Source organism: Nycticebus coucang, chromosome 4 (assembly GCF_027406575.1).
Source record: "Nycticebus coucang isolate mNycCou1 chromosome 4, mNycCou1.pri, whole genome shotgun sequence".
NCBI classification, from domain to species: Eukaryota; Metazoa; Chordata; class Mammalia; order Primates; family Lorisidae; genus Nycticebus; species Nycticebus coucang.
In genome coordinates this window covers 142699265-142717042 of record NC_069783.1, presented here as the reverse complement: position 1 = coordinate 142717042, position 17778 = coordinate 142699265, and the positions used below count along the sequence as shown (strand labels likewise).

At 41.2% G+C, this 17778-nt stretch overlaps 2 protein-coding genes across 2 annotated transcripts in view; both read left to right on the top strand.

Annotated features, from left to right (window-relative positions):
• Positions 1-2397: 2397 nt before the first annotated feature.
• LOC128584218 (leucine-rich repeat-containing protein 37A2-like) overlaps positions 2398-17778 on the top strand; it is a 30879-nt gene continuing 15498 nt past the window's right edge. Inside the window, 3 exon segments of the mRNA XM_053589266.1 lie at positions 2398-2511; positions 6251-6322; positions 6985-7065. Coding sequence (XP_053445241.1) covers positions 7046-7065 — 20 coding nt within the window. The 5' untranslated portion in view covers positions 2398-2511; positions 6251-6322; positions 6985-7045.
• Positions 10201-11619, top strand: LOC128584241 (calcineurin subunit B type 1-like). Its single transcript, XM_053589301.1, has one exon. The coding sequence runs from the start codon at positions 10628-10630 to the stop codon at positions 11138-11140; it is 513 nt and encodes a 170-aa protein (XP_053445276.1). The 5' UTR covers positions 10201-10627; the 3' UTR covers positions 11141-11619.

Below are 17778 nucleotides of genomic sequence, written 5' to 3'. Positions count from 1 at the left end.
CACTTTACAGCTCATGGAAAAGAATCCAGCTCGTATGACGTAGGGTGAGCAGAATAAGGGCTGTGACTTCCATTTTGTGGTTCAGAGCACTGAAATTTACAAGAGACTGACTGTCCCAGAGTCACAACACTGATAATTAATAGGTCTGAGACAGAGGATATGCTTGGTACCCTGGAGATCCCTGAACACCTGAGACCACTAGGACACTCCCTGGACACAAAACCTAGGACTCTGCTCACTCCCTTCCCCAAATCCTCCTCCCCCCAAGGATTATGCTGGGAAATAGGTGATGCTCTGCAGAAGGTGCCTGGCCCCAGAGAGTGGCCCAAATACTGACTCAACTCCTGGATTGACATTGCAATCCCTGACCCCAAATGCAGTGTCTTTCCCTCAACTGCAGCCCTGCCAAAGGACCAGGACCAATTTTGCATCCATCTCCCCAACACTTGACTCTGTCAACTGCCTTGTGGTGAGATTTCCCTGTGGTCAGGTGACCTCCTCAACTCCTTGACTCCCAACTGACTCAGAACCCAGGACATTCCAAACCAACTGCCCACATGACAGTTGCACAGAACCTAAGCAGTATGTTTAACTGACCAAACTGGGAAGATAAGCAGTTAAGATTATTTAACTGAAAAGAACTGGCCCATTGGGCCAGTGCTTAAGTCATTCAATGCACAAAGGCTCCGAGCTCCCAGAGTCTGTCTCTCTTACTTAAGTTCTACCAACTGTCTGAGCAGCCTGGACTCAGGCCTCAGTGAGAGGGGCAGTGGCTACACCAGCTCTGCGAGTCACCTTCCTGTTCACATCCTCAGTGCCTGCTATATAAACTATAATCCTGACTCTGGAATCTATTTAAGGGTTTCATTTCCACAGCACCTTTCATGGACCAGTTGGCAGGGGATGATGTTTGAGATTTTACCCTGTTGTGTGGCCAGATGGGGATTTCAATGCTGCTGATCCACTTCTGGGAAAGGACAGTGGATTCCCTTGAATACAAACACTTTTCTGTATTCAAATCCTTCGTGATTTTTTTTTTTAATCATAACTTTGAGGCAAGATCCTGCCCAATATATTCAAAATAGAGATGCCTGTTGACATCTTGTTGGCAGAAGACCATGGGAAGGTGTTAATAATAATCTTTCCCCAGGTCACTCTTCTGTTCATCACTTGCCACCGGAGTCAAAAGAGGAACCCTGCGGCATGGTCTGCACTTTAATGTATTTAAGGGGCTGATCGTGTGGGGAAATTACTCTCAAGAGGACATAATACAGAAAGACACAGAGCACAGTGGCCGATAGAAAGGGCCAGGTGCCTGCTGGACTGGGCTCAGGTCCTGTCACTAAACCAGCTCATGCCGGGGGAAGGCAGCAGACTCCTTTCTGATTTAATCTTCCCCAAATTTGTGACTCTGTGTCCTCACTGGGCCAGGATGGGATATGTCTGTCACCTTCTTCCCGTGTCCCGTTGTGGGAATGTACAACACAGACACAGGCACAGGGATCACTGGGGAGGCAGAGAGGGAGGAGAAGCTCCTTGGGGTGGGTGGGTGTGCAGGATGAAGAGGTGATAGGGAATCTAGTCCATGGGGTACTGAGGTCTGTTTTCTGCTCTCTGATGAGGGTGCTGTGTGTCAACAGAGTGTCTATAAACATCCTATTGGAGAAAATTAGCCCAGGCAGTGACTTGAGAAGCCTTCAGGTGACAGGTCCTTTGAATGGTGAAACAGATGCAAAGGAAAGGGGAGCTCTGTAGGATCCCAGGATGAAAAGGCAGAGTCCCCTCCACCTGGCCCTGTGAGGAGCAGGAGGTCTGATGACACAGGGGTGCGAGAGTACAACCAGACCCTCAACACGATTCAGCCTGCACAATTAGAAGACTTGCAGGGGAAATAAGAACTGCTTCCCGGAGCTCTTTGCTTCTGTTGCTAATTATCGTTATTCCCTCTAACGCCACTGCCATACCTCCCCTATGTCTTTCAATTAAAAGAATGCTAATAAAAAGTAAATTTTATGGGAAGGACACAGAAAACATTGCTATTTTGAAGCAATTACCTTTATTGATAAATTTGAGTTCTAAAATAAACACAAGTAACTTGAAATTCTATCAACTTAACATACCCCAAGAAAGCATTGATGAAATCATTTTGTGTGTGTGTATGTGTATATTTTCTTTGATTTTTATGTATATGTGAAAATATATAGAAGCTCATCTTGAAACATGGTGCTCCACAGAGGCTGGGGAGGATGGAGGTGCTCCCACTCAATGGGCCCAAAGTTCGAGTGTATGGCACACTTTTTGGGGGCAGTACACAATTATAAGAGGAACTCTACCTAACTAATGCAAACATTGTAACCTATTTCTTTGTGCCCTCAGATTAACCCGAAACAATAATAAAATCTTAAAAAAGAAATAACAAATAACCTTATCCTTTTTCATAATTCTCAGTGAAAATCATTTGACCGAATTACATAAAGATTCATTTGAAGGCCTGCTATCCCTCCAGTATTTGTAAGTTAGTTAGTTAATCATATTCATTTATCAGCTTTTAGTGATATGATCTGTAAAGTGAATAAGGGGTTCAAATTAGATAATCTCTAAAACTTCTTTCAGCAATAAAATGCTGCAGTTCTCTAAATCCGTGTAGAGTTTTAGCCCGTCTCTAGCCCATCTCTGTGCATTTTTAGTTTTTAAAATCATATAGATAAGATACGGATAGAAAAAACTTTGGTTATAAGGAAAAAGTGGTAATAACATCTGAGCAATTATTGACACCCATTGAACCTTGTTTTATAAGTTTTATATATCATCTACTTATATTTATATTTAGTCTACAACCCATAGAGCAAATCTAATCCACAGTTTGTTTTTATTTAGAGCCTGTAAGTTAAGAATGGTTTTTACATTTTTAAAGGGTCTTAAAAGAAAAAGAAAGACAAGAATATGCAACAGAGACCATATGTGACCTACAAAGCCTAAAATATTACTATTTAGCCTTCAGGAAAAGGCTAAATTTGGGTGGCGCCTGTGGCTCGAAGGAGTAGAGTGCCAGCCCTAGGTGCCGGAGGTGGTGGGTTCAAACCTAGCCCCGGCGAAAACAATGCAAAAAAAATAAAAAGAAAAAGAAAGAAAGGAAAAGGATTTGAAAAAGTTGGTTTAGTAGCATGAGAAGAATTAAACTTTAAGTTGTTGCTCAAAGGAAAGGAAAGGAAAATATAGACCATCTACACTAGTTTGAATGCCATTAATCCAGAATTTCTTGATAATTTAATCTGAATTAATTAACATTTAACTATTAAATAAGCAGATGAATTATAAAGAATAAATATATTTAAGAATATAAAATATTAAAGAATATTAAATATTTAATATAAGAACATTATATGAAAATCATATAGATATGATTTAATTTAATCATATAGTAAATATATATATTTAAGAAAATAGGCTGGCAGTGAGGATTTCATAGCAGAAATTACTATACTCTTATTGAAAATAGTTGTTTAAGGACAGGTGCAGTGGCTCACACCTGTAATCCTAGCACTCTGGGAGTCCAGGGTAGGAGGATCCCTTGAGCTCATGTGTTCGAGTGCAGCCTAATTGAGAGTGAGACCCTGTATCTACTAAAAAATAGAAAAATTATCCAAACATTATGGTGGGTGCTCATAGTCCCAGCTACTCGGGAGGCTGAGTTAGGAGGATAGCTTGGAGCTCAGGAGTCTGAGGTTGCTGTGAGCTAGGCTGACACCATGGCACTCTGGCCTGATGCAACAGAATGAGACTTTGCCTCAAAAAGGAAAAAAAAGTTGTTTAAATTATGGTTAAATGGTATAGCTAGAAATGTTTACAATGAATAAGCATATTACCAATGCTCCTAATTCTTCCCAAATTACAAAATGAACATTTCTCCTGCCTTATTGCCAAGGAGGGAATACTTGCATGGTATTTATTTCTATCTTTTTAAAGATAAGAAGATACTATATCCCTTGCTATGAAAGTCTGAGTTTTATCCTTTGCCCACGGCAAAGAAGTGTGGTCAAGAAGTGTGTACATCATTAATCTTTATTAAGCTCACTAATGTTGCTCTTTAGCAAATAGATTCTTCTTTCAAATGTAGAAGACTTAAGGGAAGTAGGTACATGGCACTAAAAATAGTCCTTTGAATGATCTAACCTTCTAGGCCTTAAAGGCATGACCACTTTTGTACTGGTCTTCTTAGGCACCTCTGCCACATTTGGGGAAAAAAGTAAATGACATAATTGCTCAATGGAGTAGGCCCTTCCTTACTTCCACAATGACATATGCATATTTTGTAAGCTAATCTTTCATGTTAGGATATATTCTCATTCATTTAAAAAATGCCAACCAATTAAAAAAACAAAGAGAATATGCCAACCACTTTGCCTAATATTAGAGTCAGAGAGATGAGTAAGACAGGATTCCTACCCTTCTAAGAACTTAACATTTCACAGGGGAAACAAACATGTAAACATCAACCATAACGGGACACAAAGGGCTGGTTGCAAAGGCCCAGAAGAAGGATACAAAGTAATAAAATTGCATTTCTTTCAAAATAGTTTTTTTTTCTTCTTCTCCTCGTTCTCAGCTTTTCACTCATTTTATAAATACAGTAGAACCTCCATGGTTGACCACCTCCATAATTTTACCTCATTTTCACAGACCAGACATGCGCCACATGTGCTCAGTGGAAGTTCCTTATGCCGACCACCACTGTATGTTGCCTGGTTTGTTATAGTCCAGTAAGTGATCAGCTTAGAGAGGTTCTACTGTATTCTCATGTGTCAATTTTAAACACAGTGGGCTTGCAGATGAGCAAGACCTAATCCCTGCTTTCAAGGAGTTTATACTTAAAAGAAATGGGAGCAAAAATAACTACATTGAAAAGAAGACATAGCTATGGGCACTAAGAGGGACAAACTGCTTCTGGAGCACAGAAGGAGGAGAAAAGACTTGAGTTTGGATCAGAGAAGATGTTCCTAGAGCAATGCTGCTAGAACAGGATCTATCAGAAGGCCATCAGATACCCTTAGACAGATTTCCTGGGAGAGATTTGGGGGGAAATAGTCTAAACTTGGAAAAGGGAAATGGGAGAAAGGCAAAATACAGCAAAGTATTTGAGGAATGCTTTGAGTACCTGTAGAGTGCAAGGAGAGAGAGTAGGAGACTGGAGCCAGACTTTCTAGGGCTTTGAATGCCAAGCAAAAGCCATCGCAGGGAACCATGCTATACCACCATGCTTTACGCCCATCTTAAGTCTGCACCACAAGCACTTGGAGGTCTTGTTAGGCCTTGGTTCTGGACTACAACTCCACAGCTACTGATTCAGTCAGTTTAGAGTAAGGCCAAGGATTTGCATCTTTCATAAATTCCCATATGCTGGTCTTTGAGAATCACTTCTGGAGAGTTCATCTGGTCAATTGTGTGCAGGATAGTTTAGAACAATGGTTCTCAACCTTCCTCATGCCGCGGCCCTTTAATACACAGTTCCTGTGGGTCGCGACCCACAGGTTGACAACCACTGGTTTAGAAGGAAGAGATACCAGTCAGCATAGAGTGACAACAGCCAGGTGAAGAGCGAGGGACAAACTGGAGTCAAGAGAAATAGTCAACTATAGTTAAGGGGTGTTTTCAAATAAAAATCCAGTTCCGTGTTGCCTTTTGCTACGTCCCATCACTGTACCACCGAAAAAATTGCTTTCATGGAATATTAAGGCAATATAAAACCAAAATGAATTTCTATTAATATGGTATAATTCTGAATTAGTTCAAAGTTATGTATTAATTAGAAGGGTAACTTCCTTTCAAAGGATGTGAAGGGATAGCTTTTATCTCTTTTGGTATTGATGTAGCTTAGAAAAACAGAATTAAACCAGAAAGGTGTAAAATGTGAGGTTATTCCTTTTCATATTAAAAATTATATAGAAAAATAAAAACTTGAAGCTTCTAATCTAGAATTTGATGAGGCTACAAAAGATTGTTTAATCAAGTCTCCTGCTGCCCAGGGAAAGATTACATCCAAAATCTTTTAAGATCTACAGTTGCATATTTTTTTGGTGAAAATCATGAAATACAGGGAGCATTAGGGGGCTATGGAAAGTTCAAATACAAGTCCAAAAGTTTAGAATGTAGACAAAAGCTACATATTCATTATTATCATTCTAAACTCTACTAGTTGTTCCTACTAATTTGGTATCGAATCAAGGCAATGTCTTCCTTTCACTTTTTCTAGAGATTTATCCTGCAATAAAATCCAATTTATTGAAAGACGTACCTTTGAATCACTACCATTTCTGCAGTATGTGTAAGTTACAAATAGAACTTCATTACATTTAGAACTTTTATTAAACTTATAAACCCTCTGCTATTCATTTTGAAATATGATTAAAATTTTACTAGTAGAAAGTTAGTAAAATTATATAGCAAATTCATTTAATCTCTAGCAAAGATTAGTGTGAGAATTATTACACAGATCAGAGGGGATCATAATAGAACAATGGTCTCAACTAGTGGGATTTTGTACCCAGACGACATTTGGCAATGCCTGGAGACATTTTCAGTTGTCACAACTGTGGGTATGTTACTGACACCTGGTGGGCAGAAGCCAGGAATGTTGTTGACCTACAATGTACAGGACAAATCCCCCAAAGAATTATACAGCTAATATATCAATAGCACTGAAGTTGCAAAACTCTGTCGTAGAGAAATAAAGATCTCTTAACACAAATATTGGCTGAGCATTCACTGGTTTGTATCTACACATTGCATGTATAGTAAATACGAAAGTATAAATCATGAGCCAATATCTTCTACAGCGAAATTCCCTTCGTGTACGGAGAAAGTACTGAGGTTATGTTTTGTCATATATAAGTTAGAATCACTGCCAAATGATAAATGCTCTGAAAGAATATCTTTTCTTCTTCTTTATTGGCTTATGTCTTTCCTTTTTCTTGTTGTTTTTTGTAGAAATCTTGGTTGCAATTTAATCACTGAACTGAGCTTCCGAACGTTTCAGGCGTGGCATGGAATGCAATTTTTACACAAGGTGTAAGTTAAATAGATGAACACATAAAAAGCTATGTGTAAAAGCATCATTCAGTTATCAGTTAACTAGGTATAAGCTCATTATGAACTCTGAATAGCATATCTTAAGATCTATCCAATTTTTCTGTTTTAATTTTTTTTAAAGTTATATTTATATTTCAGAGAAAGGATCCATCCATTTTTTTCAGGTGAGGAAACTAAGGTAATAAGGGGCCAGGAGACTTGTGTAACTTCCATATGACATGCTCTGCTTTCCCTAGAAATGATCTTTGGTATGGGTGATAAAAGATGTCAAGCAAGTAATGCTCAAATTAGCATTGTCTTGGGAGCCCTAGCAATGCTGCTTTGATATGTGAATTTTCCTTGAAATCCTACGTTTGAATATAACTTTGATTCCTACTCATGTACAGAGTTTCTAACCGCTGAAATGTATATACAGCATATAGCCACAAAGAAGGAAGCGTAACACAAAGTCCTCCAGGGTGCAAAAGGGGAAGGATGTTTTCTCAGAGTCAGTTTCTTTTAGTTTTTTATTTATTTAGTATTTTTTTTTTGATAGAGACAGAGTCTTACTTTATTGCCCTCAGTAGGGTGCTGTGGCGTCACACTGCTCACAGCAACCTCCAACTTCTGAGTTTAGGCGATTGTCTTGCCTCAGCCTCCCAAGTAGCTGAGACTACAGGCGCACGCCACAACGCCTGGCTCTTTATTTTTGTTGCAGTTTGGCCGGGGCTGGGTTTGAACCCGCCACCCTTGGTATATGGGGCCGGTGCCCTACGCACTGAGCCACTGGTGCCACAGAGAGTCAGTTTCTTTTAAATGGTAAACCAGGGTGGCGCCTGTGGCTCAAAGGAGTAGGGCGCTGGCCCCATATGCCGGAGGTGGCGGGTTCAAACCCAGCCCCCGGCCAAAAAACCTGCCAAAATAATAATAATAATGATAATAAATAAATGGTAAAGCAGAAAGAATTCCAGAAAATCTGCCATAGGGCACTTCTCTCCCTGTCACCACAAACCTTATTTTTTTAAAAAATACATACCGATGAAGAATGATCTGTGGGCATCTTTGCACTGTGGGGGAAAATGGTGTTCATGTAAAGCTATAGTGCAAATAATGTTCAGAAAGAAAATACATTACTTTAGCCTAATTCCATATACTTGCTTTCCTGACTACCCTTCAACAAGTAATGTAGAGGGGCCAGGCACAGTAGCTCACACCTGTAGTCCTCGCACTCTAGGAGGCTGAGGCAGGTGGATTTCTTGAGCTCAGGAGTCCGAGACTAGCTTGAGCAAGAATGAGACCCTGTCTCTAAAAAAGAGAAAAATAGCCAGGTGTTGTGGTGGACACCTGTAGTCCCAGCTACTTGGGAGGCTGAGGAAAGAGGATCACTTGAGACCAAGTATTTGAGGTTGCTATGAGCTGTCTTGCTATGGCACTCTACAAAGGGCAACAAAGCAAGACTTTTTCTCAAAAAAAAAGAAAAAATGCTATGTAGGTTTTATTTTCTTTCAGCTCAAAATTCAATAATTTCTCTGTGACACAAGCAGATCATGGTAGGTATATATGATCTGTGGCCTGAAGGAAATTTTAGACTCAAGGTGAAGATCCTCTTCTAAACTTGACTTTGGAAAAGACTGTCCACCTGTCTTGAGGTTTGGAAGTCTAATTTCACACCATTCATTTTGGGTTAGAGGGAGGGGTTTAGGGTGTGTGTGGAACTGATTAACAATTTCTACAGAGGCTGGTCTTATAGGAACCTCTTCTCTTCCCTTGTTAATTTACTGATGCCTTGCATAGAGGAAGAACCACAAGGGTCTGTTTTTCTTTTGCCCTCACACCAAAGAACCAGATTCCTTAGATCCCTCCACCAAGAGATTTAGGTGGCATCAGTACAAATGTCTTGAACTCACCACCTTCACTGAACATTGTCAACAGAAGAGAAGGCAAACTCTGTAAAATAATTTGAAGAGGTCTATTCTAAGAACTGAATTTGAGGACCATGGCCTGGACCCATGCCCAAGAAACCTTGAGCAAGTGGACTCACTGTGACTGGATTAGTTTGCTTCTATTCAATTCAGGGAGACAGGAATTGCATGTAAAGTCATAAATCAATACAAGGCAGGGTGTAAGTTGGTTTGGCCTAAAAAGGTGGGACATCTCAAAATGGAGGTTTACAGGTTATAGGTGGGTTTTAAAACTCTTTGATTTGTAATTGGTTAAAGAAATGAAGCTTTGTCTAAAGCAGGCGTCCTCAAACTTTTTAAACAGGAGGCCAATTCACTGTCCCTCAGACCGTTGGAGGGCCAGACTATAGTTCAAAAAAAAAAAAACTATGAACAAATTCCTATGCACACTGCGCAAACTTTTTTTTTTTTTTTTTTTGTGGTTTTTGGCCAGGGCTGGGCTTGAACCCGCCACCTCTGGCATATGGGACTGGTGCCCTACCCCGTTGAGCCACAGGCACCGCCCTCACACTGCGCAAACTTTATTTTGAAGTAAAAATACAAAACAGGAACAAATACAATCACATGGCCTCATGTGGCCCGCGGGCCGCAGTTTGAGGACCCCGGGGCTAAAGGCTTGGGATCCTTTAAGTTAAGGACATCTGTTAATTAGAGACAACACATCTGACAAATACCTAGACTCCAGTGAACTGTTAAGTAAGCAGAGGACCTACAGGTTTGTCTTCTATAGCCTCAGGCCTGTTAAGGAGTCTCCCAGAAGGGAGGGGGCTTGATGAGGCATTTCTGACTTCCACTCTTAGGGCCAGCAACTCAGTCCTTTGGCCAAGAGGGGGGTCCAATTAGTCAGCTGGAGGGGGGAGCCTTAAGATTTTATTTTTAGTTATTTTTTTTTTTTTTTGAGACAGAATCTTACTTTGTCGCCCCTTGGTAGAGTGCTGTGGTGTCATCTCACCTCCGCTTACACCTTTCACTGGTAACCAATAGAACAAAGTAAGAGTTTGACCATCGATGCTGCCTCTGGCGGATCTCGGCCAAAAGGGGAGTTGTGAACTAAAATAAAATCTTACAAACCACAGCTCCTTAGAAGGCCTCACCTGCCGCAGCCGAGCCGGGCACGCGGGTTACCGGTTGAACGGAGCTCCCGGAAGCCCCGCCCCCGCCGCCGGCCCGCGCGCGCCCCCCACCTCCGCCCCGCGCGCTGCTGCGCTCGGCCCTCCCCTCCCTCTCCCGCCGTCCGCCTTGTTCGCGCCTGAGCTTGCGGGTCAGCAAGAGCCTCCAGCGTGAGCGTGCGGCTGCAGCCCCGGCCACCCAGCCCTCTCCCCCTCTTTTCTGCCTGTCTGCCTCTCCTCCCTGTCGCCGTCTCTTCCTCCCGCGCTCTCGGTCTGTGAATCTCGACCTTCATTTCTTCCACCCCGCCCTGCCGGGTCCCTCGCGTGCCCAGTCACCAGGCCGCGTGGGCCCTGCCACGCCTCCTCCCCTCCCCCAACCGCCACCCCCTCCCCGCAGGCCACACGGGGGCCGCAGCTGGGCCTGCTTGGCCTGGAGCCCGTCTCAGCGCCGACACTTCTCCAGGTCAGCGGGCCTCCGACCCGCCGAGCAAAATGGGAAATGAGGCAAGTTATTCTTTGGAAATGTGCTCAAACTTTGGTGCAGATGAAATTAAAACGTTAGGAAAAAGATTTAAGAAGCTTGATTTGGACAGTTTTGGTTCTTTGAGTGTGGAAGAGTTCATGTCTCTGCCTGAGTTACAACAGAATTCTTTAGTACAGCGAGTAATAGATAGATTCGACACAGATGGGAATGGAGAAGTAGATTTCAAAGAATTTATCCAGGGAGTCTCTCAGTTCAGTGTCAAAGGAGATAAGCAGCAGAAGTTAAGGTTTGCTTTTCCTATTTATGATATGGATAAGGATGGCTATATTTCCAATGGGGAACTCTTCCAGGTGTTGAAGATGATGGTGGGGAACAATCTGAAAGATACACAGTTACAGCAAATCGTAGACAAAACCATAATAAATGCAGATAAGGATGGAGATGGAAGAATATCCTTTGAAGAATTCTGTGCTGTTGTAGGTGGCCTAGACATCCACAAAGAGATGGTGATAGATGTGTGACTCTTTTTAAAGAGTACCACCCAACACTTTTGCTTTCTTATCCATCTCTGAAGATCTGCTCAAGATGCCCAGCAATGCTCTCTGTGTATTTAAATGGAAGTATTTTTCTCTGTGAAGCCACGTTTTCCAACATGAGCCTCATGAAGCCAACCAAGTGTTATTGAACTTACTCTCTGAATAACTCAGTGTAGCACTTTAAAGTCTGAAGAACAGCAACATGAAAAGAGCATATCAGTGTGGTGGAGAAAGGGAAGGGGTTGGCTTTTTAATTTATTTTTCTTCATGTTTTATAACAAGAAAGTATATATACATATGTAAATATTTATATGTAGATATATGTAGCTTTCTAGTATGTAGCAGGTTGCCTTTAGTTTAATATACTTTGATTCAGAAACAAAATAGAGTAAAAGTGCCAAGCAGAACATAAAACATCCTTACTTTTATTTCACACAGTTTTTTTGTTTGTTTGTTTGTTTATGTTTTTATTTCACACAGTTTTATATATAGATAGGAGATTGACAATTTGAGCCCGGTGTTAGGCCAGCTGTTTTCCTTTCCCTGTGCTCTCTCCTTTGAGAGATTGACAAAGCATTTGTTAATGTCTTATTATTTACTTTAATTACATTTTTGTAACAAAGGAGTCTGTAACTTTATTTATACTTAAGAATATATTTCCAGGGACTACGTCTCACTGCTGAGCAGCTTTTAATATGCCTCTCCTTGAGGAGAAAGTATAGTTCAGCGCTACTGCCAAGAGCTAGTTCTCGTGTGCACGTGATAACTGCACAGTGCTTATGGCTGCTTCATTCTGTTACTTTACAACTAGGAGCCATCGCATTTATTGAATGTCCCTGAGTAAGTGTAAGTTACTAGTTGTGATTTTATACATAAAGGCCAGAAGCTAGCTTAGGCAGTCATGATTTATTATATGCCTTACTTAATGAAGAATACCTGAAATAATCATGTAAGTGCTTTGGATATCCATCTGTTTCATTAAATGGATAATTTGTCATTAAACTTGTGTTTGAACCATGAATTTCCCTTTATGTTTCAAAAGACTTGCAGCAAATAAAAACTGGGGACATTTAATGTGCATATATGTACTAAACACCCATATATATTTGTGATTAAAATGGGAGAAATCTTGCTAATTATATGTCACAGAAGAGCAAAATTCTATTCAAATTTGTACCTCTCTTTACTGTAAGGCATAGAGAATGCATAACGGTTTTCCTTGATTTGCCCATATAATTGGTAATGGGTAATAACTTAATAGATGTGTGTGATATAAAAGTAGTATATCCTGTTCTACCACTTGATGTTATCCCTTCCCTTTTCTGCAAAGGTACTATTGGCTGGAAGAAAAACGTTTTGGGTAGCTTTGTATGACAGTATTTCCTGATATAGTTTTTCTGTAAAAACTGGTTTTATAATCATGAGTGGAAAAGGGCAGGTTGAATCGAGTTGACTGAATCTTTTTTTTTTTTTTTTTTGGTAGAGACAGAGTCTCACTTTGTCACCCTGATAGAGTGCCATGGCATCACACAGCTCACAGTAACCTCCAACTCCTGGGCTTAAGTGATTCTCTTGCCTCAGCCTCCCAAGTAGCTGGTACTATAGGCACCCACCACAATGCCCAGCTATTTGTAATTACAGTTTGGCCAGGGCCAGGTTTGAACCCGCCATCCTCGCCATATGGGGTGGCCGCCCTACCAGCTGAGCCACAGGCGCCGCCCAGAGGTGGCTGAATCTTAAGCTGAGAGCACCTCCTGCCATGGCTGTTCCTTCAACTGAGTGCTGCACATCGTGGGCTCTGCCTGTGAGAGAAAAATCCCGGTGCTTTGTATCCTCGCATGACATGGAATTTTGCATGTAGATCAATTTAAAATGTACCTCTTGTTTACATAATTTGCATAATTTTAAAAGACAATGTTGCCAAACTTTGGAAATGTTAATATTCAAACTGGAAATTTCCACTTCATGTAACATCTTCCTCTGGTTTATAATCGCAGCCAGTGGTTTAATCTGTTCCAGTGTCAACTGCCATGTGCTCTGCTTCAAGGGGGAACCTAGTCTTTTGTGAATTTTTTGCACATTAGTATTTGTTACAAATATTTTAGCAAATGCTTTCTATTTCTCTTGGTTGTGCATATCTTGGCTGGCGTTACAGAAAAATAGTGCAGATATTATTTCCTTACTGGGGAATACGTTTGTTTCCTTTTCTTTCTTTTTTTTTTTTTTTTTTTTTGGTTTTGGCCGGGGCTAGGTTTGAACCCGCCACCTCCGGCATATGGAACCGGCGCCCTACTCCTTGAGCCACAGGCGCCGCCCTTTTCTTTCTTTCTTTTTTTAGTTTGTTTGTGGGTTGGGTAGGGGAGCGGTGGTTTATGTTGAATGTTTAGTTTGTCTTCTGCATGGTACATCATGTTGTGGGATCTTTAGAAAAGTTCATACTGTATGAATACGAAGACAAAATATTTGAAACTTGAAAAAAAAAATCTTAAGCCAGCACGCCTGGTTTAAGTATTTTATTTTGGTTCACAATTTCTCCCTTTGGCCAAGATCTGTGCCCCCACCCCCACCCCCCCGGCTTAAGATTTTATTTTGGTTCACAATTCTTCCCTTTTGGCCCAGATCCACCAGAGGCACCATTGATGGCCAGACTCTTATTTTGTCCCATCCCGAGAGCAAGACTGGATGTTCGGGCCAGGTTTGTTAGAAGGGAAGGGTGACTCACCTGGGCAGTGCTCAGGGGCAGTTAGAGAACTCTTTCAAATACAGGGGTGTAGGGTAGCTGGTAGGCAAATTCTACAGCTTGCCCAGAATGTTAGGGTCCTTTGGTGTGAATTTCTGAGGGGGTGTGGGTAACTAGACCCTTTGTGTCTTTGTCTTAGGAGGAAAGGAGGAGGAGGAGGGTCAAGGGTTTGTGTGTGGCTATGTTAGGCTCCAACAGCTGGGATGGTATGGCCCCTGCCCTGGTTCCATCTAGGCCCTTGGTGGGACCCTCATGGCCAAGAGAACTGAAGAGCCAAAAGGACTTACATCCATGAAGTGTTTTAGGCCAGATGGGACTGGAGGTGGATAGGTACTCATGGAGGCTTTTAAACCTTCTAGACAACATGAAGGTAAAAATCAAAATGTTAAAGGCAAGGCTACAAAATTAATTGATCTGTGTTGTGCTACTATATTTTGAGGTTTAGTTGCAGGCTTGTAACAAAAAGGCCAAGGAATTTAGAAACTTAGTTAAGCTAAGGAATTTAGAGACTTTTGTTGTGTCACCTTATTTTAGTCTCTTTAGTGATTTGTCCTAAGGTGGCTAATAAATTTCCTGTTACATCTCTTTTTGTATAAACCCCATCCTGAGGACAATTATGCTCAGGATGGATGTTTGGACCACATGGCCCCAAAAGGCAAAGTTTCTCATTTAGTATTTGTTTAGGTTTCTGTGTACCCATCCTTGATCTTGATCTACTTTAATCTATAGAACTAAATGTTTTCCGTATGTCTTTGAACATTTTTCCAATAGTTGAATTAAATTCTTGTCTAGTAAGCCCAATATCTTGACTTCCTCAGGGACAGTATCTACTGATTGCCAACCCCCACACCCACCCCTGTGCATGGTTTCTTTGTGCCCCTTATAAATTGTGTTGAAAATTGGATATTTTAAATAATACTACATATAAAGTAACAATTCTAGAAATCAGATCCCTGCCCCCAGGGTTTGGTGTGTACTGCTGCTTATTATAGTAGTTATTATTAATTTATTTAGTGACTTTTTGGAACTAATTTGGTAAAGGCTTGTACTTGTTGTCATGTGTGGCCACTGAAATCTCTACTAGGTTAGGTTAGTCTGCTGATGAATGAACAGAGATTTCCTTAAAAGTCTAGAACCAGTAAGTCTCCGAGATTTTCCCAAGGGGCTTGTGTGCGTGTTAGGGCGTACCTTCAGCACTCAGCAAGATGGTTTTATAGCTCTACCTTAGCTTTCATTTCCTGCTTTGTGCAGAACCTCAGAATCAGACATGGATGAGAGGTTAGGGACTTCTCTGATGTTTCCTGACAATGCTCGCAGTCCTAAATATGTATATGACCTTCCAGATTTCAAGGAATATGACTCATGGTCTTCCAGTTTAACAAGGAAATGTTGGAGTATTTCAGAGTTCCTATGGATATCTCATTCCTAGGCCTTTTCTATTAAGTTTTGTTAGTTTGTTTGTTTTTGAGGCAGAGCCTCAAGCTGTCACCCTGGGTAGAGTGCCGTGGCATCACAGCTCACAGCAACCTCCAACTGCTGGGCCCAAGCGATTCTCTTGCCTCAGCCTCCCAAGTAGCTGGGACTACAGGCGCCTGCCACAACGCCCAGCTATTTTTTTGGTTGTAGTTGTCATTCTTGTTTAGCAGGCCTGGGCTGGATTTGAACCCGCCAGCTCTGGTGTATGTGGCTGGTGCCTTAGCCGCTTGAGCTGCAGGTGCCAAGCCATCTATTGGTAAAAGGTGCCAACTTTTACCCATCGCCTCATGTAGCTGCCATGTTAAGACACTTCTTATAATTGTCTTCCACAAACACCCTTTTAGGTCAAATAGAAGCAAGCCTTTCCAGGAAGGTCTTCCACGTAACTAACAGGTCAAATAATGACAGTTCAATTGTGGCTTTGAAAGAGCTCTGGCTCCATTTTGCTCCCTCTGGTACTAGAGATGTGGGCTACTTTTTGTTGTTGTTGTTGAGTCTCACTTTATTGTCCTTGGTAGAGTGCTGTGGCGTCACACAGCTCACAGCAACCTCCAGCTCCTGGGCTTAGGCCATTCTCATGCCTCAGCCTCCCAAGTAGCTGGGACTACAGGCGCCCGCCACAACGCCCGGTTATTTTTTTGTTACAATTTGTCTGGGGCCGGGTTTGAACCTGTCACCCTCGGTATATGGGGCTGGTGCCCTGCCCACTGAGGCACAGGCGCCACCCAGATGTGTGCTATTTTTAAGGCTACTACTGAGCTGGGAGCAAAAGATGGTCTAGGGTAAGCTAAAACAACACAAATCTCACTGTTTTTACTGAAATTTAGCCATTTTTCCTGAATAAACACTCCTTGGGTTGCTGCATTGTGACTTTGATTAAATTTCTAGAGTTCTGAAAACATTGATTCTGGACATTTTGGCCATATTTTTGTTGTTTTTATGAAGGGATGAATTTTCAGAAGTCTTTACTCCACCATTTTCACTGCTGTCACCTACAACATGGTTTTGTTCCCTTTTTTTTTTTTTGAGACAGAGTCTCACTTTGTCACCCTCAGTAGAGTTCCCTGGCGTCATTGCTCACAGCAACCTCAAACTCTCGGGCTCAAGCGATTGTCTCAGACAAGAGTACTTGCCTCCCGCGTAGCTGAGACTACAGGTGCCCACCACAACGCCAAGTTCTTTTTTTTTTTTTTTTTTTAGAGGCAGGGTCTTGCTCTGGCTCAAGCTGGTCTTGAACCTGTGAACCTGTGAGCTCAGGCAATCCACTCACCTTGGCCTCCCATAGTGCTAGGATTACAGGTGTGAGCGACCATGCCCAGCCTACAATATGGTTTTAAATCTCTAAAGTCTCCATGGCCATGGGCTAATTAAATATTTAATCACGGGAAGTGACTGGGAAATGGAGTAAAAAGAGAAATGTCATTCTCAAGAGGTTCTCCCAGATGAATAGATGAAGTTTAGAAAGGTATTTTATATTTAGTTGTCACAGAATTAAGGTTAAAGTAACAGCTATTTTAAACCTTTTTTCTTCAGAGAAGATAAACACAGGCTTTGCAATCAGAACTATAAATTTCAGCTTTGCTTCTAACTATCTTAGTGGTCTAGGACAAGTTATATAAACTCTCTGTGCCTCGGTTTCCTCATTTATAAAAGATAATATTTACCACGTAAGCTTATTGTGAGGACTAAATGTAAAATGCTGATCACAAACGACCGGCAGCCCAATAGATATTAGCTATATAATTGTTATTTTTATAATGTTCTGCAGAAGTACACTAATAATTGTTCAGTAGAGTTAACCTAAAGGCAGATTTTCTTTTCTCCCTTGCTATTTCTTTCTTTTGTTTTGTTTGTTTGCTTTTAAGAATGGAAAAGAAAATCTGTTCCAGCATTTTGGAATACAAATTTGCGTCAAAATTAATTTATTCGTTTCACTGATATTTAAATAAAATGATGTTTTCAACAAACATTGATTAAATATCTAGTAAATTTCAGGCACCATGCCAGGCACAGGTATGACAATGTCACTAAGTTGTGGTCCCCACTCTCGAGGGGCTGACAGTCCAGGAGACTGACGAGTGCCCAGGTGATTACAAGCACAGTAACAAAGGCTGTGATGTGATACAAAACTATCAGTGCAAGTGTGTGACAAGAATTCCCTTCTCTCAGATTTATCCCTTTTTCTTTAGCTCTAAAGCCAAGGATTTGGTCCATTTTTTTCTTAATCAGATAAATTAAACCACGGATTTAAAAAAATTTTCAAAAGATGAAAGACAAACACCTCAGATTATGGAGGGTAACTGGCATAATAAACCTGGGTTGTTCCCAAAGGAAAAGTGCTTGGCAGAGTCTTAGGATGATTTAAGGGAAAAGTAGAAAATGTTTTTATTTTTTTACCTACAAGTTT

Coding starts and splice junctions, on each gene's coding strand:
- LOC128584241 (XM_053589301.1), top strand. CDS start 10,628: ATGGGAAATGAGGCAAGTTATTCTTTGGAAATGTGCTCAAACTTTGGT.